The sequence below is a fragment of the Sorex fumeus genome, unplaced genomic scaffold (assembly GCF_029834395.1).
Source record: "Sorex fumeus unplaced genomic scaffold, SorFum_2.1 ptg000047l, whole genome shotgun sequence".
Taxonomy (NCBI): Eukaryota; Metazoa; Chordata; class Mammalia; order Eulipotyphla; family Soricidae; genus Sorex; species Sorex fumeus.
The window spans coordinates 45,184,265-45,208,244 of NW_026606104.1; the positions used below are offsets into that span (position 1 = coordinate 45,184,265).

Here is a 23,980-nt window from a genome sequence, read left to right on the forward strand (position 1 = left end):
CACTGGCTCTGTGCTTAGGTGTTCACTGCCCAGCAGTACTGAGTGACCAGGTGATGCCAGGAAAGAACCCCAGACCTCCTGTTTGCAAAGCTGGAGCTCAGCCTGTTGAACTCTTTGATCCCATAAAATGCAAATAAATGTCTTCTGCCCCCGCGCCTGGGTGTTCCTTCCCGGGGCCCCTTGTAGGGGAGCGGGTTGAGCTTTCCTCCCAGCCCCGACCAGGGCTCCGGCAGCCGAAGACCTCCAGGACCAGCCACCACCATGCTGAGACCACTCTCCGCACACATGAAGGTACTGGCAGAGGGACAAAGCCACGCGGGTTCCGGGGCCGAGACCTCCAAGCCTACTCGGATTGGAGTCGAGCATCTTCCACCCAGATCCTCCAAATTCCAGTAGGCGGGGGTCACACTCACCACCTGGCCCCCTGGCGCCGTGTAATCCCATCAGTGGCCAAGACTCAGAGACTATAAAATCCAGATCCAGGAACCGCGCGGCCGCATTTGCGGCCGCGCCACATCTTATTAGAACTTTTTTTTATGACATCTTATTGTCTCATTCCTACTTTGGACAAACTTGCAGGCTATCGAATGTAGCCTGCGCACAGGGCAGAGTCTGGCAAACTCCCCGTGGCGTTCCCAATATGCCAAATACCAGTAACAATTATGGGTCTCATTCTCCTAAAGAGCCTTGAATATAATCTAGGGCTAGGATGAAAGAGACGTTACTGGGGCCTGCTCGAGGCAAATAAATGTAAAAGAATTTAATTCTTACAGTGTCAATAGCAGAGAGTTGAAAAACAAAAACTCCTTGAGTACTGGTAGATTAAATAACACATAGGTTAGAAAGAAATCCCAAGAGAAGTTAACAAATACTTTGAGAGCTCAGTGTCAAAAGTCTTGCAAGCATGAGGCCAATAGTTAGATTCCTGATGCCACCCACAGGTGCTGAGCAGGGTGCTGGTGACTGCTGTCTGGAACCCCTGGTACTAACTACAACAGGTTTTGCAGTCTCTGGTGCACTGCAGCCAGCTGTGTGCACACTACAGCTCAGGAGTGTGACCCCTGGTGACAAGTGTGCCAGAACTGCAACCAAGCGTGGCAAACCCTGGTCAGCATAACATCAACCATAACAACAACAAAACAACAGGGAAAACAAAAACTACAGCAAAAGGGTCAGAAGGGGAAACATAAAATTAAAAGACGAGCAAATTAAATCCAAAGAAAGCATAGGTGAAGAAACCACTTTATTTTTTAAATTTTTATTTATTTATTTTTGGCCTTTTGGGTCACACCTGGAAATGCACAGGGGTTACTCCTGGCTCTGGACTCAGGAATTACTCCTGGCAGTGCTCAGGGGACCATATGGGATGCTGGGAATCGAACACGGGACGGCTGCGTGCAAGGCAAACACCCTACCCTCTGTGCTATTGCTCCAGCCCCAAGAAACCACTTTAAAAGGTAGAGCAGAAACCAAGGACATTGTAATCAGCAGAGAAAAAAATGTACGAAACCGAAAGCTGGCCCTGTGAAAAGACAGTTTTATTGTTAATCAATAAGATGAATGAACCTCAAGAAGAGACTAAGGAGAGAGAGGACATGCCTAGTAGTGTCAGAAATGAAGGAGGGGGCATTACTACAGACCCCATGGACACTAAGAAGGTGATAGAGGGGCACACTGCTAATAATTTAAAACGCCAGCGTTTTCGAAGACCCAGCTCTCACAAACAGGTGATGTGTTCTGGGAGGTGATAGGGAAGTGCCTTTGGATGGGTGTAGGACAGGTAGACGGGATTCATGCACCGAATGGGACAGAGGCCTGGGTGTGGGTCTGTGTCCTGGGCAGTGCCGCCTCAAAAGCCAGGCACGGCAATGACCGCGCTCATCTGAGACTGTGGGTGCCTGGTCGGTGCAGAGGCCGTTGGGGCGCCCAGCTCGAGACTTGCAGGACGTGGGGCGGAAGTGGGGCGGGGCGCTCCGGGGCGCGGGGACCAGAGGACCACAGGTTGCCGGCGTGGCTGCCTGCAGGGGGCGCCGCAAGACCGCCGAACGCTCGGCCGGGCCTGACGTCAGCGCCCCGCTCGCTCGGGCTCCCGCTCCGGACTCGGCGCCAGTCCCGCTCAGCGCCGCTCGGCTCCGCTCCTGCTCGGGCTCCGGCGGGGCTCCGGCGGGGCGCGGGCGGCGGCGGCGCAGCATGGGCCGCGCTCAGGCGCTCGTGCTGGCGCTCACCTTCCAGCTCTGCGCGCCCGAGACCGAGACTCCGGCAGGTACGCGCGCCTCGGACCCAGCCCGCCCCGGCCCGTGGCGTAGCTCGCAAGAAAGTGGGACGGTCGGGTCCCCGGCCGCTCCGAGTTTGTGGCCCGTGTGTGGGAGTGTGTCGTGAGCCATCGGGGAACTGTGTTGTCTTCGAATGTTGTGTGTCCGCGAGTTTATGCGTGCCCTGGAAGGCGCCGTGTGTTGTGTGCGCACAGGCGTGTGTGGGAGAATGGTGTGTGACCCGGGGACCGAGTCCGCTTGTCTGCCCGCGAAGTAGGTTGTGCGTGCGAGCGTGTGTGTATGTGTGTGTGTGTGTGTGTGTGTGCGCGCGCGTGCGTGTGTGTGCGTGTGTGTGTGTGTGTGCGTGCGTGCATCTGACTTTGGTTATGTGCCGGGAGTTGTGGCTGCTAACGGGTTGCATTTGTTTGCGGCTTGTGTGCCACCCTGCTGTTCGGTGCGCATCTGGAAATGTGTTGTGTGTCTGTGTGGCGTGTGTGGCCGCCAGAGCTCTGTGCGTTCAGCCCGCGTGTGGAGCGGGGAACGCGTGTTAGGTGAGTGTGTGTGTATGTGAGTGTGTGTGTGTGTGTGCGTGTGTGCTAGTGCTAGTGCCGGCGTGGGACGTGGTCCGGACGCGTGTGGTGTGCACCGTGTGCATGCTGTGTAGGCGGGGGAGTGTCGGGGTCAGTGTGCGCCGCCCAGGGCGGCGTGTGTGCGAGCGTGTCGGGAGCTGGTGTGAGTGTGTGAGTGTGTCCTGATGTGCTGGCTGCGTGTCCAGGAATGTTGCGAGTGTTGTGTGCCGCGTCTGGGCTTTGGTTGCGTGTGTACCCGCGGCCCGGCCGGGCAGGATGCGTGTCCGCGAGTGTGTGTGTGTGTGTGTGTGTGTGTGGTGTGTGGTGTGTGTGATGTGTGTGTGTGTGTGTGTGTGTGGGCGCGTGCCGGGCCCGCGGGGGCCTGGCACTAGTTGTCCCCGGGCGGGCCGAGGCGGCCAGGAGGAACGGGCCGCGGCCGCCGCGACTCCGACATGTCGGGCGGTTTGTTGTTTCGCAAGTTGGGCGCGGGCGGGCGGCGGCGCCGGGGCTGCGGGGCGCCGGGTGGGGCGGGCCTGGCGTTCGGGCGCGGGACGGTGCCCCCAGCGCCCGGGGTTGCGGGGGGAGGGGTCTCCCGCGGCGCTCCCGGGCTCCGCTCGGCAACTTTGCGAGGCCTCCCGGCCGGGCGACACCGCGGTGTGTGTGCACGCGTGTGGGCATGTGTGTGTGCGCGCGGCTGCCTGTTGTGTGATCGCCCAGACCCTGGGTGCCCCGCAGCCTGATTGCGTGCGTGTGCGTATGCGTGTGTGTGTGTGTGTGTGTGTGTCTATGTGTGCGTGCGCGCGTCTGATGGTGTCTGTAGAGGCTGGGCTGTGTGTCGGTCTGTGCTGCGCACCGTGTGTCACTGTGTGTTTGCTTGTGCGTGTGCGTGCCCCTCCTCCCGCACCCAGATCTCCGGAGCCCACCCCGAGGCCAGGAATCCCAGACTGTGGCCCCCTCCAGCGGATTTGCCCCAGACTGAGAAGCCGTGCCTGTACTAGCTGGGGCCCCTTTGGGTGGGGAGGGTCCAGCTGAGTGCCCAGGAATAACGGGGAGTCACAGGGAGTCGCTGGGGTCGGGTTTGGGAGCCGAGTCCAGGGGCTGAGCTGCCAGACTTCCTAACCCCCCCACCTCCACCCTATCCAGGTCGCTGCCTGGTGGTGCCCTGGGACCTGGGTTGGGGATCAGGGGTGCCCCAGGGGGCACAGCTTTAGCTCTGAATCCGGGTGCCTTGAGAAATGCTCAAGACCAGCTCCCTCCCTGTTTGCCCCCACCACAACCCCGGCTCTGGCCCTGCAGTTTAGCAAACCCAAGGCAAGGCAGCATCAGAGGATGCTGCCATCTGCCCCACCCCCCCACCCCCCCAGAAGACCTGAGTTTTCAAGTGTCCAGGCTCCTGGGGCCGTCTGAAGTGTGGGAGAGTGAGGAGGGAGCCCTCAACCATCACCTCCATTTTCTTGGCCTCGGTTTTCTCATCTGTGACAGCGGTGTGTGGTGCTTAGCAGGTTGTAAGGAAGGTTCTGTCTGTGAGTGCTGTGGAGCAGAGGACCCGCCGGGGACAGTGGCCAGAGCCCCAAAGCTCTAATTTGAACTCAGGAGAGCCTCGGCTCATATTTTGTTTTTGCCACTTGCTGTCCTTGTGACCTTGGGCGAGTCTCATCACATCTAAAGTTCCTGGCTATTACTATTAGAGCTTAATGCAGAAGCCTTTAGTAGAGGGGTTCATTTAGCCCTGCCCTTGTTTAGGTAAAGTCAGCTCAGCTCCTAAATGTTCTTTAATGCCCCCCAAGCCTGCACGTGCACACGTGTGTGTGTGTGTATGTGTGTGTGTGTGTGTGTGTGTGTGTGTGTGCTGTTTGTTCCTCTGTGTTCTAGCTCATTGTGTCCTTTGTTTGCTGGAGTTGTGGACAGCAGGAATGAGGGAGAGGCTGCCCAGTGGTTTTCAGGTTGGGCAATAAAGGCTTGTCTGGGCAGCTGGCCTTCACCATGGGCTGGGGGAGGGGACTCAGTAGGAAGAGTGGAGAGTGGCCTCAGCCTTCTGCTCAGCCCCAAGCCGGGAAAATCCTGGGGAGGGGCCAGCCCACCAATACCTTGCCATGTTCTTGTCTGCTAAGCCTCTGCTTGTAGGACTGAGGAGCTAGAGTGGCAGTGAGTGCCCGGTGCTCCCCTCCTCCCTGCCTTCCTCCCTTTGCTCCTCCAAGCTGCTCCCACTCTCAGGGCCCTTCTCTGGACCCACCATCTGCCTGCTTCTCTCCATCAACCCCACCTTTCATTGCAAGGGGGCTCCAGCCTCTTCCCTCCAGCACTCCCCTCCCTACCCCATGCAAGGGTCCTTTCAAAACTCCCTCCCGATGGCCTCCAGCTGCAGGCCTTCCCATCCTCCCGTCTGAAATCAGCCAGCCTGCCCATTCATATGTTCTTTGCCCCTGGCACCAGGTTCTTTCTGCCTCTCACACCTATATTCCTCCCAACCCCCATGCCATGGCCCACCCTCTCCTCTCTGGGCTCCTACACAAGTTGTGCTTCTCTTTAGGACCCTGCTTTCTCCCTCCCCTCCCCCCGCCCCCCAAGCTCCTGTTTCTCCCTCAGGTGTTCTCCCCGTAGACATCGCATCGCCTCCCCCCTCCAGTCCCCCTTGGTTACTCCCTGTTGCGGCCGGGAAGGGAGGGCGGGGGTTCACCGCGTTGGAATGAACATCACTGCAGTTTGTTGCTCGGTCTCCCAGACAGGGAGGAGAGGGACTGAGTGTTCAGTTCGCCCCTGAATCCTTAGGCTGGGCACAGGACTCCCTGGAAACTGAAGGTGGGCAGGAAGCATCAAGTCCAGTGGGTCAAGGGCTGAGCAGGAGAGGCCAGAGGGGGGCGCACTGACTCCACTGAAAGTAGAGATGAAAGAAGCAGGTTTTCCCTCCAGGAATCTGGAAAATTCTGCCTAGTGGTGGTGTGTGTGGGGGAAAAGGCCACGTAGAGGCCTTTTCTGGGGGCTGTGGGTTGAGGAGGTTAAGTCCCCGCGGAGACTGAAAGCCCAGGTTTCGGCCCTTCCCCCCTCCCCCTCCCCCCAGAGCCAGCCCCACCGCCAGCCTTTTGTGCTGAGCCCCCAGCAGCTGGGAGAGGCGTCAGCAAGCCCCAACCGTTGGTCTGAGTGTTTGGGGAGGGCGGGAGTGGCAGACTCCCTCCCTGCGTCTGTCCCAGATCTGGGGGGGCCGGTCACAGTGTGAGCTAGCCCCTGCAGGTGGGTGCAGGAGGCTGAGATTTGCCGTAGATGTGATCCCGACATCTGAGCAGAGTTCCCTTTGTGTGTGTGTGTGTGTGTGTGTGTGTGTGTGTGTGTGTGTAGATTGGGGCACAGGACATTTGTGTGGCCTCTCAGGGTTCTGGCCACCCTACCTGCAGGATCTGGGTTTGGAGGAGGGAGGTGACTGGTGTTTGGCTTCCTGCCTGGAAAATCTGGTAGTGGGGGAGTCTTTGTCGCCAAGGCCCACGTTCTTGGGGTTGGTGTGTGGTGCTGTCTGGGGGGACAGACATTTCAGGACCTAATCCCAGGGTCTAGGGCATCAGGATATGCAAACCTAAGAGTGTGTCTGCATCCAGCGGGGGCTGAATGCAGATGTTTGGATGTGCAGTGCGGTGGTCATACATGGGGCTGCCTGGTAAATGTGGGGAGTTTCTGTATTCAGCAGTGGTCCCCAGGTGCCCAAATGCCCAAGTGTCTGTGCATCTGGGAGTGGGGTGTCCTTGGAGGTGTCTGTCTGTGGTTAGGTGTCCTGTTTCCAGGACAATGCTGTGGCATGAGCCCTGTGGGGTGTGTCCTGGAGGTCATACCCAACCATAGGCTGGAGACTGGGCCTATGCCGGGGACACCCCCTTTCCTGGGACTTGCCACCTGTCGCTCCTTTTGACCCCAAGACCAGGAGTCTCAGCAGGAGGCCCTGTGGCTCTGCTTCTCCATGAAGCCCGTCTAGAGCTGCGTAATCAGACAGAACTTTCCACTAGGCGGAAGCGCTCTCCCTTACAGTTTAACTCAGGGGCTGATGGCCAGTGGAGGCTGTTAAATTTAAATGCGACAGAATTCAGGATGAGGAAACCCTGGTTCCTCCTTTGCAGGAGGGTGTCAAGCCCTCCTGAGCGCCATGTTGCTCTGGGCCTTGTCTCAGGCACCGTGGGCATCATTTCCCTAAGGCAGAAGGTGCCTTGGGCTCTGTGGGGCCCTCCGGGGTGGACTTGGTTGCACAAGGTATCATTCAGCAGTGGCTGGACAAAGTTCTGTGGAGTCCGTGGCCCCTGCCCTGACCTGGATCTTTGCAGCAGCCCCCTCCTTCCTCCTCTCTCTCCTCTCCCAGCCCCCAGGCCTATAGCCTGGCCCTGTGCTCAGTGCTCTGCAGCACTCTGAGGACATCTCCCGCCCTAATGTGACAGGTGAGGCCACATGACACAGCCCTTACTTCTCATTTGTGCATCTTCTCCCCAGACCCCACTCCCCTTGCCTCCGCTTCCTTATGATCCAAGGTCAGTTGCCAGGCTTGTGCCAGGCCTAGAACCTGCCAGATGGGTGCTGGGCCCGCTGTTCTTCCTGCTGCTCCCCTCCTGGGGCCTGTTTATTTGCTCAGCACAACAGCCAGGCTCCCCCCACACTCACTGTGTGAGTGTCCCCCAGGCTGTGAGTCCCCCATTTCTGGGTCTTTGTCATCTCCTGTCCTCAGGGCAGGTGTCGGCTCACTGGGAACCCCTGGGAACTCAGCAGGGACTCCAGGGAGTGGGGGAGCCCTGGGGGGCAGTCATGGCGGGGGCCTGATATTCAGAGGGGCTGTGACCCCTGAGGCTGAGCACTCAGAAGAGGTGCCTGGTGACTCAGGGAGATGAATCCCAGGGATTGGACCCCAGACCCAAGTGGTGGCTGAGGCTTTGGAGATAAGAGCTGGGACAGGGAGGGGTGGGAGGGGAAGTTGGGAGCTGCCATTGTTGGGGTTTATTTGATGGCAAGATGACAGCTGGGGTGAGTGACAGCTGGAGGACCTGGGAGATGTGAGGAAGGTCCCCAGGGACAGCTGGGCATGAGAGGTCAAGCGTTGACAACTGAGCATTGAGGATAATCGCAGAAGGGAATAGAAAGAACCTGGAAGTGTGGTGCAGCTGTGGTCCAAGAGGGGACAGCTGGGAGGCATGAGGAGCCTGTGTTGGTGGGAAGGAGGGTCTCTGCAGAGTGGGCACGGTGTGTGCCTGCGAGTTCTACAGAGTGAGGTGCTGGAGAACCTGGGCCAGGGGACGGGGGTCGCTCCGGTGGCAGAGCACACCAGGCCTGGCACGTCACCTCCAGCTCCATCTGGCTCCTGAGCGAGAGCCTCCTGGTTCTAATCCTGGCTCTACCTCGACACTTGCTGGCAAACTGCCTGACCCATCTGGGTCCTTACTGCTCTTGTCTGTGAGATGGGGATAATGATGGAGCATATAGCACAGGCTGAGTGAATCTCTTCTTTTTATACACATGCATGAGAACAGATACCAGCATGTCGTGAGCACTGTATGAGCACTAATGTGTGTGCATGTATGTGCACGTGTGTGCATGCGTGTGGGTGCACCTGAGGTGCTCAGGAACATTGGATCTTGGCTCCTTGTGATGCTCACGCCCGGGAGAGGGGACTATAGAGAGGGTAGGAGAGACCACCCCCTCTCCCCTGTCCATCCCTGCCCTCCGCGCCCCCCCCCCTTCCCATGTACCAGGAGGGCCTAACAGCATGGGTCACCTTCCCTGCCCTCTCTTGTCCTGCCCCTCACAGCCCTGCCCTGGGCCGAGGCCAGAGGATGTGCTGTAATTGTCCAAAAGCCTTTCAGCAGAATGGAATTCATTGTTTGCTCGCCAGCACGCCGGGGCCCGGCTCTGATAGAAATACCTGTGCAGTGTTCTCAGTTCTGGCGGCGTGGCGGCATGGCAGTGGCTTCAGCCTGTGCCCTTGCAGAGTGGCTCGGGGTGGGGGCCAGAGGGGAGGGTATCACACAGCCCCCATCCCACGGGAGAGTCAGCCCTGCCCAACAGAGTCGCTGTGTGTCATGTCTCACTCACATCTTCGCCTTCTGCAAATAGCTGCGTTGCTTCTGGGCTGTGGGCGACTCTGGGCTTTTGGGGTTCCTGCTGCCAGACCAGCCACTGCATTGTGTCCTGTGCTCACGTAGACCCACACCACATGGCTGCCCTGGGGTTCTGCATTGCACTGGCCTGTGGCTCCCCGGGGAGGCTTGCCTGGTCCTCGTTCTCCACCCTGCAGTTCTACTCTATTTGTCTCTCTTCAGCATGTCCCTGCTGCCTGGGATTGGAGGCTCCTCCTGTTTGGGTCTTTCCTTGGTTTTGGGCTTCATCCTTGCTGAGGGCTTACTCCTGGCTCTGTGTTCAGGGATCACTCTTGGCGGTGTTCAGGGAACCATTTGTGGCCCCAGAGATGGCCCCGGGGTCTGTCACATACTGGGTAAGTGCTTTACCCTTTATACTACTTCTCCAGCCTTCCACCTGAATTTCTGGACAGAGTCCCTTATACTGCACCACCACAGGCACCGACATGTGTCTTTTTGTGGCCATATCGTACGTGTGCTCCACAGAGTAAGCACTCACCTTGCAGTCACCATTGCCAGGGGCTTGTGCTCTCTTGGGGGACTCGAGTTCAGCTCCTATAATGCATCCCTGCATGGTGTCAACGCAGCGTCTGTGTGTCCCCGTGTCTGAGTCTGGACAGCTCTCCATTAGTGCAGTGGGCATCTGCATTGCAGTGGGAGGGGGCTTCCTTGGTTTCTGGTCACAGCCTGGTGCCTCCCCACCATTATGCTAAACTCTAGTGCACTAGATCTGTTCTTTCTATGCCCTGCCCTTCCCTTTATACCGTGGCTGCCATCGCTGTGGCCTTCAGTGTGAGCTCAGAGGTGTCAGTGGGGGGCTTTCTCAGTCCCAGTCAAAACCTTCTCTCATGAGGTAGAACCATCTTCCATCTTCACTGCTTATACTTCTGCCCTGTACCACACACTCAAATCTGAGCTTCAGTGCAGCTAGGGGCCACTCTGTTGGAACCAGCTGGGTTTGGGCAGGGAGCACTTGGTGCACTATGTAGGATTGCTCTTTTGGGCTGCTCCCCGGGCTGCCTTCTTCACCGCTGGGTTCTTGGTGCTTTCTGGAGAGAGAGAGAGAGAGAGAAAGAGAGAGAGAGAGAGAGAGGTTGACTTAAAATCAGTGTTCCAGATGGTGGTCTTCACTGCATACCATGTTGTGCCAATTTGTACCCCACCCTCAAGTGTGCACCCCTCTGATTCTGGGGACCAGCTTTCCATACCCAACTGCTTCTCTGCATGGCACCACATCCTTCTCTTTCCTGCATCTCTGTGCTGTTTCAACGCCTACACTGGACTCATCCCTTTAATGAGAGTTTGGGGGGTGCCCACTTGGGCTGGCCCTGTGCTAGTATCTGGAGAGGGAGAAGAACTGGTCAGGCTTGAACTTACTGGCCCATTCCTCCATCTGCCTGCCCCGTGGCCCTGAGTCCTAGCGCTTCTCAGCAGCTCTGAGCCATGCCATGATGGATGGCACCAGCCTGTCCTGCCACACTGCACCTGTATCTGCGCACCCTGCCTGCCACGTGTTGTGAAACTACCTTAGCATGCCACACTGGGCCGCACAGTTCCTCTGATCTTTACTAGTCCTGATCTTTCCATGACGTGGGTTCCGAGCATGGTTCTCTCCCCTGTTCTCTCTGTGGAGGCCATCCGTCCTGCAGGGGTCTGTGTGCTCTGTCCACGGCACAGAGCCCCTCTGAGCCTCTAGCCTGAGCGTGGGGTCGGCCTTTCCCCATGCCTTCCCTTTAGACGGCCCATACGGCGGCACTGCTGCTAACACTAGCGTTTGCGGTGCATATTGATCAGGGAGCTGGGAAGGGGGTCTGGCCTGAGTTTTCTCTGCTGGAGTTGGCTTCCTTCCACCCACAATGGCCCTGGCAGGATGTTGGCGTCACTGGGTTCTGTGGTCACTCCGCTCATCTTTCTCACCCTGTGTCTAGCCATCAAATGATCTTCCAGGTTCAGTTATGCTGAGCTCTGAGTGACGTGAAGGTAAGCGATTACTGCCAGCTCTGCCCTTAATTAATAGCTTATCAATTATTTGGGGGCTCTGGAGAGTACCACTGGAAAGCTCTGGGCTGGGTCTGGATAAGTTAATCTGGGCAAGGAGAGTGATGAAGTACACAGATTCCATAATACTTTAGGTGTTTTGGCTATGCCTGGTGGTACTGAGGAACCACTTCTGGTGTGGTGCACAGGGGACCATAGGGTGCCAGGGATTGAACCCCAGCCTCTGGCCCACAGGAAGCCTTGAATCTGCTTGGTGTTGATTCGTGTCAGACTAGCTGGAGTGAATAGTGTAGTTCATATATACACAGGGCTTAGAGATGAGGGTCCACAGTCTAAGGGTAGTCACTGACCTCGGAAGAGCAGATGGATCAGAGGGACCCAAGTCTTTGGGGTGGAGAGCACAGGACAGGGCTGGGCAGGAGCGCCCAGGCTGGTTAGGGGGAGGGCAGGCAAGTGTTGGTTCCAGGGCTGTACTGTGAAGTGCAGAGTTGGGTGTTGCTCTGGCTGATGCCATAGGCCAGTGTTGTCACTGGGGTTATATTTGGGTTCCTGGGACCACAGTTGGTCTGTGTCTGGGTATGAGCCAAGTGTCTGGATCTGCAATCTGTTGGGAGAAGTTCTGTTTCCCAGGTGCCACCCTTGGGAACTGGATGTTCTGTTGACAAACCAAAGGGAACAGGAATCTCCTTGCAGACAGACTCTGTTTACCTCAGGTCTTGGGAAAACACTGGAGGCAGCTGGGGCTGCAGTTGGTACAGAGCAACTATCTCTGTCTGGTGGAGGGGAGCCGGGCGCCCACATGCACACCACGCCTGCATGTGCTCCATCCACAGTGGCACCTGCTGCCCTGCAATGCCAGGCTCCCTCTGCACACAGATGTGGACCAGCACACCTTTGGCCTCACTGCAGTCTGCCTGGAGAGCCACCCTCAGACCTCTCCCCCAGGAGAGCTCTCTGGTCTCCCATTACTCTTGCTCACAAGTGGAATCAATCCTGTACGGCTGCCTGGGTCTCCATGCTCGTAACTGAGGAAGCCAGTTCCTGGGAATCACCTGCCCAGGGTCACCTGTGCGGGATGACCTGGACTGTAGGAGTCTCTGTGGGGATTAGATCTAGTTCTCAAGTCTGGCGGGTGAGTGAGTACTCACGGGCTGTCACAGCGTGTGTGTGTGTGTGTGTGTGTGTGCGTGTGCGTACACACACACACACACACATACACACACGCGCGCGCGCACACTCACAGTGGAGAGGTGGAGATGCTCACAGCAGAGAGACCCCTTCCCACACTCTTGCCCCTTCTGCCCTTTGCTTGGCCCCTCATATCGCCCCATCCAGAGCCCAAGGGAGGTGGATAAACCATCCTCCTGCCTTCCCAAATTGTGGCTGACGGTTGCCTGAGCAACCGCCTTGCAGATTGGGGAGATTAGCTGAGGAATGTAGCTGGGCTGGTTTGTTCTGAGACTGGGGGAGCTTGTGGGGGTCCTGGGCTGTTTTAGGGTTGTTTTAGCTCATCCACTCAGGAGGAGAAGTGCCCAGAGGAAGGGCCTGCTCTTCTCCCTGTCTCTGGCCCCCACTGAGACTATTTCCCCAGAACTTTAGAGTGTGTGTGTGTGGGGGGGGGGGGGCGGAAGGTGGGGAAGGTGTGTGTTTGAACATTGTCATGTAGGGCATTTTGTGTGTGTGTGTGTGTGTGTGTGTGTTGTGTTGCGAATCTCTCTGGGTACAATTGGAGTGTGGGCTTGGAGCGGTCCCTCTGACTCGGCCCCTGGCTGATTGCTGCCCGCAGGACCCAGATGCTCCAACAAACCTTCTGGGGCCCCAGTTCAGCAAGGCCCAATTCTCATCTTGGCACTGGAGGCCTCGGAACCTGCCTCCCTCTTTGCAGCTTCTGCGCACTCCCCACCCCCACCGCCCGCCCCGGCCCAATCTGCACCCCAGATTGTCTTTGTCACAGCTTTCCCTCCTGGGCTGCAGGAGAGGCTGGCCCCATCTCTGCTGGCCTCAGCCATGTCCATTCTTGCAGTGTCTGCTCAGAGGCACCCCTTTCCTCTGCAGTGCCCCTACCCTGCTAGGCCCCCTTTATGGCCTGTCACCTGTCTGTCATTCACTCACTGTCCTCAGGCTGGGACTCCCAGAAGTGGGAACTTCAAGCATCCCCATCCCTCGAAGAGTCCCTCTAAGATTGCCTCAGCCTCAGTGCACACGGAGCAGGTGTGGCCAGATGAGCACCCAGTCTCACTCTGTGTCTGCTCTCCTGACACAGGCAGCTTCTGTCCCCACATCTGGGGCTGCACAGATGGCCTGGGAAAGCCACCTAATCTCTCCGAGGAATAGGAGTCATGATCCTAGGACCTACCTGCTGTCACCACTGAGGTTCCCGGGTTCAGGACACCCGGGATGTATGTGTGTGGCTGTGTCCACGCTCAGGCCTGTGTTAATGGACTCAGAAGCATTTCCTGGTGACTGTGTTCACATGGAGCTCAGTCTAATTTGCTTTTCTCCCAACTGGCAGTCTGTGTCAGGAAGTGATTTTCCAGGGGAATGGGGCCTTGGTTTTGGGGCTCTGGCTTCTGAGCCTAGAGAGGGTTGGAGTTTTCTCAGAGCCCAGGAGAGCTGGGGAGTGGGGAGCAGTAAGGGTGGGATGGGGAACCTGACCCTTTCATTGTTCTATCCTCTTTGGTTGGAGTGGAGCCTGGCCCAGAGACACAGGACTGGGGAGGGCCAAGGGCCAGGGAGAATGAGTCGGTGTGCCCAGAGGTCCTTCTAGAGGTGGGCAGGGGGCTTGCTCTGGCTGGCCTGAGTTTACTTACTCCGATGGTCATTCTAGTTGAAGTTGAATGCTCTGGTATCTTCTGGCTGTTTGGAGGGGCCACTCTGGCCAGGGGACAGTCAGCGGAGACACTGACTAAGGTTTATCTCTCTGGAGGGCCACTAACCCTGGTCAGTCATTTGGGACCGGTCAAAATAGAAGTTGTTTGGGCTCAGGTCCACAGGTCTGGCGGGGGGTCTCAGAGTATTTCTATGTCAGTGTGTGGAATTCTGGAGAGTATGAGCCTGGCTCAGGATGGCCAACCTCTTTTCAGGGCCAGAAACCTGGGGCAGTGGTCCTGTTAGTTGCTAAGGACGAGAGGACCTGAGACTTGGCCAGTGATTCAGATCCTGGGCTTCCCTTTCTGGACAGGGAGGCGTGGACTAAGAACCTTGCAAATAGACTCAATCCAGGCTGAGTGAAGCTCACCGTCTCCTTCTCCAGGAAGCCCTCCCTGACTGTAGCCTACTGGCCTTGTCCTCTGTGTTGTGGATGATTTTCCAGAGGAGACCCAGCTTTTCCTGGGAAGAAGAAGAATCCCTCTCCCAGAGGCCACACAGCCTGCCCATCTGGTGCAACTGCAGACCCCATCTCAACTCTTGTCACACTGATGGGGTCCAAGCAGAGGAATGGGACAAGCTCCTTAGTGCCTGGTGGCACTGGGTGTGTTTCCTTATTATACTTCATATGACCCTACAACGATTCAGTCTTCACATCTGCACTGAACCTTCTAGGAATGCTCCGTGGCTGTGCACGCACATGCCCTCTCCTGGGCGCGGCCCCTGCTCTTCTCCCCAGAGCCCCCCATTTTTCTTCCTTCCTCTTTTTGAGACTGGGGAGTCGCAGAGGCTTGCAGTGGTCTTCGCTGGGGAGAGATGTGGGCTGTGCATGTGCCGTGGGCTCACTTAGGTGCCCACTTAGGTCATGAGCTGGTGTTTCCTGAGGCTGCTCCTGGGCTGGGCATTGTGCTAGCTGGACTCCCACACTGGGCCCTCCATGACAATGGGGAAGGTGAGGTAAGAGAGGAGAAGCAACTTGCTCAGAAAAGGGAAAGGTCACAAGGCTGCAAATTGCAGAGTCAAGGTTCAACCCCAAGTCTGTCTCCTGTTGATCCCCATTCATTTATCTATCCTCGTATTCCGTAGACAAGTCCCGTCACCCCTCAGCCAGTCATCTCATCTGTGCAGTGGGGAGGAGGGCCAGTGGTTGGCCGTGCCCAGGACCCATGCCTGCTTCCTTGCTGTGTGCTCAGGTGTTTCCCTGGTCTCAGGTGCTTGGGACCAGTGCACTCTACAGTTGTGAAAGGATCAAAAATCACTGTTCTGTCATAGATAGCGAGCAGGTGGCCGAATACTCCCCAGCTCAGCAAGCTGAAGGAAGACACCCAGCTCCCTGGACCTTAGTTTCCTCATCTGTCAAAGGGGGCATTTCTAGCCCTAATCTTGATCTCATGATGTTGTTGTAATGCTTCAAAGGAGTAATGATAACTAGTTTGTGTTGAGGGTCTGTGCTGGGCAGTGGGGGCCTCGGGGAGCAGGAGTGTGGGGATGTCTGAGATTGGGAGGGGGACACTCTCTGGGGTGGGGGAGGGTCACTGGGGTCAGAGTGGTCAGCAGCCTGATGTTGGCCAGGACTAACCGGATCTTGCCCTCACAGCTGGCTGCACCTTTGAGGAGGCGAGTGACCCAGCAGTGCCCTGCGAGTACAGCCAGGCCCAGTACGACGACTTCCAGTGGGAGCAAGTGCGGATCCAGCCTGGGAGCCGCGCTCCTGCCGACCTGCCCCATGGTGAGCCGATTGCAATCCCTGCAACCCGATTGCAGGCATTCTGGGGAAGTCCCGCCCACACCTGTGTGACCTGGGCATTCTCCTTAACCTTTCTGGGTCTCCTCTGCTCTGGCCCGGGTCACACCGAGGAGGTGGACACGGCCCAGCTGGAGGCTCAGGCAGTTTTTTTTTCTTTTTGGGTCACACCCGGTGATACACAGGGGTTACTCCTGGCTCTGCACTCAGGAATTACTCCTGGTAGTGCTCGGGGACCATCTGGGATGCTGGGAATTGAACCCAGGTTGGCCGCATGCAAGGCAAATGTCCAACCCTCTGTTATCGCTACAGCCCTGGCTCAGGCAATTTTACCTGCATCTCCAAGTCATCGAAGGCCCTTTGAGGTGTTAGTCAGACTCCTTGTCATGGACTGTCATGACTCCTCCTCTTGTGGCTTAGCTCAGATCCACCCAGTCCATCCCCTTCCTGGTTGCTCCACAGGTCAGGGTGCTCTCTTTTCTCTGAATTCCATTGAGTCTGGGTCTCCAGAGGGCTTGAAGAGGCTGAGGAAGCAGTAAAGGTGGGGGCTTGAAGTGGGTGAAACCTTCTTCCTCCATGACCCTTCCCCCTCCCCCCCCCCACGTGCCTAGAAGTTCAGACACTTCTCAACATCTGACTTGCTTGGTCCCTATTTCAGGATGTGGCTCTTCTGGTATTAGGAGCACTGGACTGAGAGTCAGGAGACTATGTGAGTTCTAGTAGTGGTTTTCCATTCTGTCTAGGGCCTGTTAGCACTAGTTTCAGAATTATAAAAAATGGTTCAGGAAACGTTGACTTCCTCCTTTACAGCTGCGTGACTTTGGTCAAATCACTTAATTTTCTCTGAACTCCATTCCCTCCTCCCCTGCCCTTTTGGGGTGGGGAAGCACTTCACAGTGCTCAGGCTTTTCTCCTGGCTCTGCATTCAGGGGGTCATTCATGGCACTGCTCAGGGGACCATAACTGGCGCTGAGTATGGAATCTGAGTTGGCTGCGTGCAAGACAAGTGTCTTAAACAGACGCTGTACTCTCTCTCTGGCCCTGAGCTCCCATTTGTTTTAATGCAGTAAAATGGGGAGAACAATAATCTATGTCCTGCTCATAAAGTCCCAGGACAAGGATGGCATGTTTTGTTGCTCTTGCAAGAATATTGAGAGGACCCCATCACTACCCCTCCCCCTCTTCTCAGGGCATAGAATCAACTGGGAGTTATAAAAGGGATCAGGGACACGGAGCCCCTGCATCACTCTGATTCCAGACCCCCAGGCCCAGCCTCAGCCTTGTACATGGCTGCTGCGCATTTGTGAAGTAGCTGATTGAATTCACCTCTTTAAATGACGTTTTCCCCCCTTTTTTTCTAGGGGTGCTGGATTTGGGCTTGGGGCTTCACACATGCATAGCATGGATTTTGCTTCCGAGTTGGCCCCGATGCACCTCTTACCGGCTGACTGCCCTGTGTGTGCCTGCTTCTCTCTCTCACATACCAGAGACAAACCCAGGGAGAGGGGAGAGAAATTTTGCATTGAGGGGCTCTTATGCTGGGTCCGCACTACAGTGGGGAGTGCGTCTGGACGGACTCCCACTCCAGGTGCTGGGAGGAGTGGAGGAAGACTCAGTCAGAGATGAACATCAGAGACGCGAAAGAGCCATAGGGATGAGGGGTACAAGGGAGAGAGCAGGGAGGCAGGCAGAGGGAGAAGCCAGACAGGCAGAGGGAACAGAAGGAAGAAGCAAGAACAAAGTATCAGATTGAAAGGGGGAGAAAGACCAGCACAGCTGCTCACAGCAGAGGAGAGGAGGTTAAAGGAGGGGCCAAAGCGACTATGGGGGCAGAGATGCGCCCTTTCGGGTTGGAGACGGGGACTTGGAGGTGTCCTTCCCAGCATGCTCCGGGCCGGTCCAGGACCTGCTTCCTCGGGCTTCTGGCACACAGCGCAGAATGAGCTCCTTCAGCGGCACCCTCAGCTTTCCCAGAGCAGGGAACCTCAGCCTGGCGTTTTGGAAGCTGAATGAGCTTGTGTTGGCTGGCAGCCAAGCCCAGGAGGCGAGGATGCTGCTGGGGCATAATTCCCCAGTCAGGTCCTAGGTGCCCAGAGCCTCCTTCCCTCCTTCCTTCCCTGCCTCCCTCCCTCCTTCCTACACACACACACACACACACACACACACACACACACACACGTCCAGCAGCTCCCTCCCTACCCCACTTCTCTCTCTCTCTCTCTCTCTCTCTCTCTCTCTCTCTCTGAGGGAGGACTGTCTTTCTCTGTTTCTCCAGGTTGGAAATCAAGACAATTATATCCTGGAAATTTAGACTGGGGAATGGGGTTGGGGGTAGTATAAGCTCCCCTGCCCCTATTTTTTTTTTTTTTTTTGTATTTTGAGTCGTAGCCTGGTTACTCCTGGCTCTACACTCAGGAATCAGTCCTGGTGAGCTCAGGGGCCCTTATGGGAACCCAGGTCAGCCGCATGCAAGGCAAATGCCCTTCCCACTGTACTACAGCTCTGGCGCTTGAACCCATTCTTCAGTGTCTGTTCTACCCATCCAGGTAACTTGGTTCAGAGCCCATGGCCGGGGCACTGGAGGGTGGGTTTCAGGAGGAAGTCCTCTGGGGGCTTGTCCTGTGCTGACTCTTGAGTCCTCCCAGGACTGACTGGTCCCTGGCCTGAGGGCACCCAGCACCCAGGAAAGCTATAATCAGTAGGAGTGTGACCTGGATGCAGGTGGTGAAGACTCATAAAGATTTTGGATGCAGCCAGATCCTTGTGACTTTGCTGCTCCTTCTCTGGGGAGTGGGGTGGGGTGGGGGAAGAGACTTGCTCAAACTGGGGGCTTGAGTTCATAACCCCTGGCTCCCGGGGGCTCCAAGTGACTGGGAACCTTAGTTTTTTCTTTTCTTTTCTTTTCTTTTCTTTTCTTTTCTTTTTTTTTTTAATTAAAGGGGCTGGAGTGATAGCACAGTGGCTAGGGTGTTTGCCTTGCATGCGGCCGACTCGGGTTCGATTCCCAGCATCCCATATGGTCCCCTGAGCACCACCAGGAGTAATTCCTGAGTGCAGAGCCAGGAGTAACCCCTGTGCATTGCCAGGTGTGGCCCAAGGGGAAAAAAATTAAAAAGTTTTTATTGAATCACTGTGAGATACACAGTTGTTCATGATTGGGTTTCAGTCACATAGTGTTCCAACTCCTGACCCTTCACCAGTGCACATTTCCCACCACCAATGTCCCCAGTTTCTGCTCCCCCCTCCAAACAGCTGACCTCTATGGCAGGCTCTCTCTCTTTCTCTCCTTTTGGGCACTATAATTTGCAATCAGGCACTGAAAGATTACCATTCGTGTCTCTTTACCTCTGTTCAGCACTCAATTCTGTCCAGAGCGATCATTTTCAGCTGTCACTGGGGACCTTAGTTTTTGCTCCTGCTCCTTGTGTCCGCCTGACCCTGAAGCTCCCCACAGACCTCCCCAGAGTACCAACTTCTTCCTCCCATCTTTCCAGGCTCCTACTTGATGGTCAACGCTTCCCAGCATGCCGCAGGCCAGCGGGCCCATGTCATCTTCCAGAGCCTGAGTGAGAACGACACCCACTGTGTGCAGTTCAGCTACTTCCTGTACAGCCGGGATGGGCACAGCCCAGGCACTCTGGGCATCTACGTGCGTGTGAATGGGGGCCCTCTGGGCAGTGCCGTCTGGAATATGACTGGATCCCACGGTCGCCAGTGGCACCAGGCTGAGCTGGCTGTCAGCACCTTCTGGCCTAACGAGTATCAGGTGGGTCAGGTTTGCGTGTGGTCAGCCCGTGTGTTGGGGTAGATGCAGAAGGTCTGGGGCTGAGGTCAGAGTAAGCGAGGGGCTAAGGTTGGAATCAGTGTTCGGCAGCACGACTCCATCTGTCCTCATGGAGAGGGGTCAGTAATTGGGCGGTTTGGGGATATTCAGTGATGGTCAGTGTGGGTTCTGTCTCAGCGATCACTGTAAGAAGAGGCTCTGGGGAATTGGGACAGTGCTGACCTAGACACTTTGTCTGGAAAAGGAATCTTTGTTTTGGAGGGGGGTTGCTAACTGTCCAGGACTTGGATGAACCCTCTGTCCTGAAGGATGTTGCCTCTGGGTGCTGATACCCTGCCTCCTGGCAGTTACCCGTATTGGTGGGGGATGGGGGATCACACACTGGGCCCAGGCTGACCTCTGCTGGTTGGAGAAGGCTGAAAAGGGGCTCCTGTGGGGACCTCACCTGGCAGGGTTCCATGGGCTCCCACTGCTTCCCTAGGTGCTGTTTGAGGCCCTCATCTCCCCAGACCGCAGGGGCTACATGGGCCTCGATGACATCCTCCTCCTCAGCTACCCCTGCGGTGAGTCACAGCCACTGCGGCTCGGGGAGAGGGGTGCGGTGTCCCGGCAGGCATCCAGGGCTCACACGGGTGCTCCCTTCCGCAGCCAAAGCCCCCCATTTCTCTCGCCTGGGCGACGTGGAGGTGAACGCGGGCCAGAACGCCTCGTTTCAGTGCATGGCGGCGGGCAGGGCAGCAGAGGCAGAGCACTTTCTCCTGCAGGTGAGGGGCAGGCGGGCAACGATCGGGTAAGGGGGACAGATGTCGGGGGCACTGGGGTTGACCCTAGGGGGATTCTGTGTCCTTTTATCATCCTCCCACACTCGTGAACCCCAGCTCTCTCTAACAGAGCTTCCATCCGACCCAGGTCAGGGTGTGGCTTCATCCCATGCCCTCCATCAAAAGCAGAGCTTCCCAGGATATCTGTCACTCCCTTCCCCATCAACCCCAGCACTGCATATGGTCCGGCCAGAGACATCCTTGAACACACACCCGGGGCTAAGCTCTGAGCACCTCTGGGTGGGGTCTCAGAAACAAAAACCAAACCCAGAGCAGATTGGAACCCTCCCTCCCCGAATCCTGCCATCCCTCTCTCCGTGCAGCGGCAGAGTGGGGCACTGGTGCCTGCCGCCAGTGTGCGGCACATCAGCCACCGGCGTTTCCTGGCCACCTTTCCACTGGCTGCTGTGGATCGCACGGAGCAGGATCTGTATCGCTGCGTGTCCCAGGCCCCACGTGGCGCTGGTGTCTCCAACTTCGCTGAGCTCATCGTTAAGGGTCAGCAGGGAGAGGTTCAAAGGGGGCGGGGCCTGCACTGGAGGGGCGGGGCCAGGGAGGCCTGGTAAGGGGCGGAGTCTGATGGGGGCAGAGTGGGGGTAGGACCAATTGCATCTAATTGGTGGGTGTGTCTTTTAGGGGGCGGTGCCAGAATTTCATGGGCGGGAACTGATGGAGAGGGCGGGGTTTACAGTGGATCTTGGTGACCAGATTCTGGTGTGACCCAGAGGAAGTGGGGTGCAGTTGACTTGAGCAGGATAACTAGCAGGATACAGTCACTCACAGGAGGCCAGAGTTAGCGATTTAGAGAGTAATGAGAGGATCTAGGCTGAGGAGTGAAGTGGGCTGAATCAGCATCCCGCTGAGCCTGGGGATTTTGCTGGTGTGAAAAGTGGTCGTCGGGTTGAGTACTGGCTGGCTGCAAGAAGGGCCTCGAAGGGCAGTGGACTCTTGGGGATTTGGGTCTGGTGAGATGTGGAGTGAGGCCATTATCCCAAGGGCACATGGCAGTTCCACCTTCTCTTCACAGAGCCCCCCACCCCCATCGCGCCCCCACAGCTGCTGCGCGCTGGTCCCACCTACCTCATCATCCAGCTCAACACTAACTCCATCATTGGCGACGGGCCCATAGTGCGAAAGGAGATTGAGTACCGAATGTCCCGCGGCCCGTGGGCGGAGGTGCATGCGGTCAACCTGCAGACCTACAAACTGTGGCACCTTGACCCCGACACCGAGTATGAAATCAGTGTGCTGCTCACACGTCCTGGTGATGGAGGCACAGGTCGCCCCGGGCCACCCCTCATCAGCCGCACCAAGTGTGCAGGTGGGTGCCCTCTGGCCCTACTCCCTACTCTGGAGTCCTGGGTATGCGTTCAGGGCAGCCGAGGAGGAAAGGGGCACATTCCAAGGTAATGTATGACCTAGATTTGTGCTTCTAAGACTTAAAAAACGCAACTTTTCCTCAGCGTCTGTTATGGGAAAGAGGTAATCGTGGTAGCTAGTACTTTCTGCCTTACACTTAGGCATATGTTTGTATATAGGCACACTTACTGATTTAAAACTCACTTTGGGCTGGAGCAATAGTACAGCCTGTAGGGGATTTTCCTTGCACACAGCTGACCCAAGCTTGATCACTGGTATCCCATATGGTCCCTTGAGGTGGTCCGAAGGGGTGATCCCTGAGCATAGAGCCAGGAGCAAACCCTGGCAAGTCCATGTGACCCCAAAACCACACCAAAACAAAAACTTCACAATAATCTAGGTACTTGTCCTACCTACTTTACACATGAGATCATAGCTGTGGAGTGATTGGCTCAAGGTCACACTGCTAGGAAGCAGCAGAGCCCTTGACTCCCTGGCTCTAGGATCTGAGTTCTGGAGAACTATTTTATTGAGATAAAATAAGCAACTAAGTAAGCACCATAAAATAAGTGTTATTAAATATAGCTGGATTATTTTGTCTGGGCATTTCAGTCTGAGGTATCTGTATCAGAAGTGATGGTGAAGAAAACAATTTGGACTACTCAAAGGACTACTATCAGGTTGGCAGGTGGGGGTGACTATGCAGTGCCAGGGATTGAACCTGGAACTCCACCTGAAAAACATGTGCTCGATCTTTTCAAACTATTTCCCCGCTCTCAGTTTTAATTCTATGACTTCAGGGTGTTGTTAACATTTTGTTGTTGTTGTCTATTTTCTTTTTCAATGATAGGAATAGAATCCAGAGCTTGTTCATTTAATTTTGGTGAAGTCTAATTTTATTGATTTTTTTCTTTAATTATTTATACTTTTTGGGTCTTGTTTTGGTACCCCAGCTCTGCTCCCAGAAATCACTCCTGGTGGAAATCAGGGGACCAAAATGGGGTGCTGGGAATTGAACCCAAGTTGGCTGTGTGTAAGGCAAATGCTCTACCTTCTGTACTATTGTTTCTGTCCCAGTTATTTTTACTTTTTGATATCATATCTGAGAAATCATTACTTAACCCAGTAATGAAGACAAACATTTAAAAACATCTTTTTGTTTGATTTTTGGTCACCTATGGCTATGCTCAGGGGTTATTCCTGGCTCTGCACTCAGGAATCACTCCTGTTGGGTTCAGGGAACCATATGGGGTGCCAGGGATCAAACCTAGGTTGGCTGTGTGCAAGGCAAGTGCTTTACCCACTGTACTGTCATTCTGAACCCCAACTTCTATTTTTCTGGATTTTTATAGTATTAACTCTTAATATAAGGTCCTTGATCTCTTTGGAATTAATTTTGTGTATGAAGTGAAGTAGGGGTCCAATTTCGCTCTTTTGCCCATGGGTATCTAATTTTCCAGCAACGGTTTTTGAAATGACTGTTATTTTCCTATTGAATCTTGTTGTTGTTGTTCAGCATATCTGTGGAGATTCATTTAATCCAAGTTATTATATATAATGAATAGTTCATTCCTTTTTACTGGTGAGTAATATATATTACTTGCCGTGACTCTACCATAGTTAACCATCACCTGTGGAAGAACATTTGGACAGGGTCCAGTTATTGACTCTTAAAATTAAAGCATCTATGAACATTTGTGTACAGGTTTTTGCAGAAGTGCAAATTTAAATTTTTTTCTGGGATAAATCGCAAGGGTACAGTTGGTGGGTTGTGGATGGTAATTGCATACTTAGTTTTATCAGAGCTGCCAGAGTGCCTGTTTTATGTTCTCTCCAGTAATATGTGAGTGGTACAATTTTCTGCATCCTTGCCAGCATTTGGTGCTGGGCTCCCCCCATTCCCCCCTTTATCATCTTTGTCATTCTGAGAGGTATCATAGTCCATCCTGGTCTTAATGATTTTAGGTTTTGGGCCACACTGTCAGTTCCCAGGGCTATTTCTAACTTGATAATTGGGGGGGGGGTCACTCCTGATGGTACTCAGGGGAACCATGTACTACTAGGGATTGAACCCAGAGCTCCTTCATGCATTGCAGTCCCTAGAGCTATCTCCAGCCTAATTCGCATTTTCTTGCACTTCGTGGTGTTCAACATTTTTTTTTGTGCTATTTGTCATTTGGATAGCCTCTTTGGTGAATTTATTTGCCTATTTTCTAATGGGATTCATCACATTTATTTGCCTACTTTCTAATGGGATTATTCATTTTTTGCTGTTGAATTTGGAGAGTTCTTTGTGCTTAATGTGGGACTACTCATACATATCCAACAGGATAGTTTTAAATATTTTTCCCCTAGCCTTCCTTCCTTCCTTCTTCTTTCCTGAAATTTTGAGGGCAATTGCTTTTAATTTTGATGTGGGATAATTTATTAAAAATTTCTTGTTATGCTGTTTTTGGGGGTTTCAAGTTTAAGAATTTCTTGCCTGGC

General features: G+C 55.2%; 1 protein-coding gene across 5 annotated transcripts in view; it reads left to right on the top strand.

Moving 5' to 3' along the window:
- Positions 1-2,105: 2,105 nt before the first annotated feature.
- PTPRU (protein tyrosine phosphatase receptor type U) overlaps positions 2,106-23,980 on the top strand; it is a 77,270-nt gene continuing 55,395 nt past the window's right edge. For all 5 annotated transcript variants that reach the window (XM_056123506.1, XM_056123507.1, XM_056123508.1 and 2 more), the window contains exons 1-7: positions 2,106-2,263; positions 15,383-15,514; positions 19,024-19,295; positions 19,795-19,876; positions 19,962-20,077; positions 20,458-20,632; positions 21,162-21,455. In XM_056123506.1, the coding sequence (XP_055979481.1) occupies positions 2,191-2,263; positions 15,383-15,514; positions 19,024-19,295; positions 19,795-19,876; positions 19,962-20,077; positions 20,458-20,632; positions 21,162-21,455 (1,144 nt within the window). In that variant the 5' untranslated portion in view covers positions 2,106-2,190. The remainder of the gene's footprint in view (positions 2,264-15,382; positions 15,515-19,023; positions 19,296-19,794; positions 19,877-19,961; positions 20,078-20,457; positions 20,633-21,161; positions 21,456-23,980) is intronic.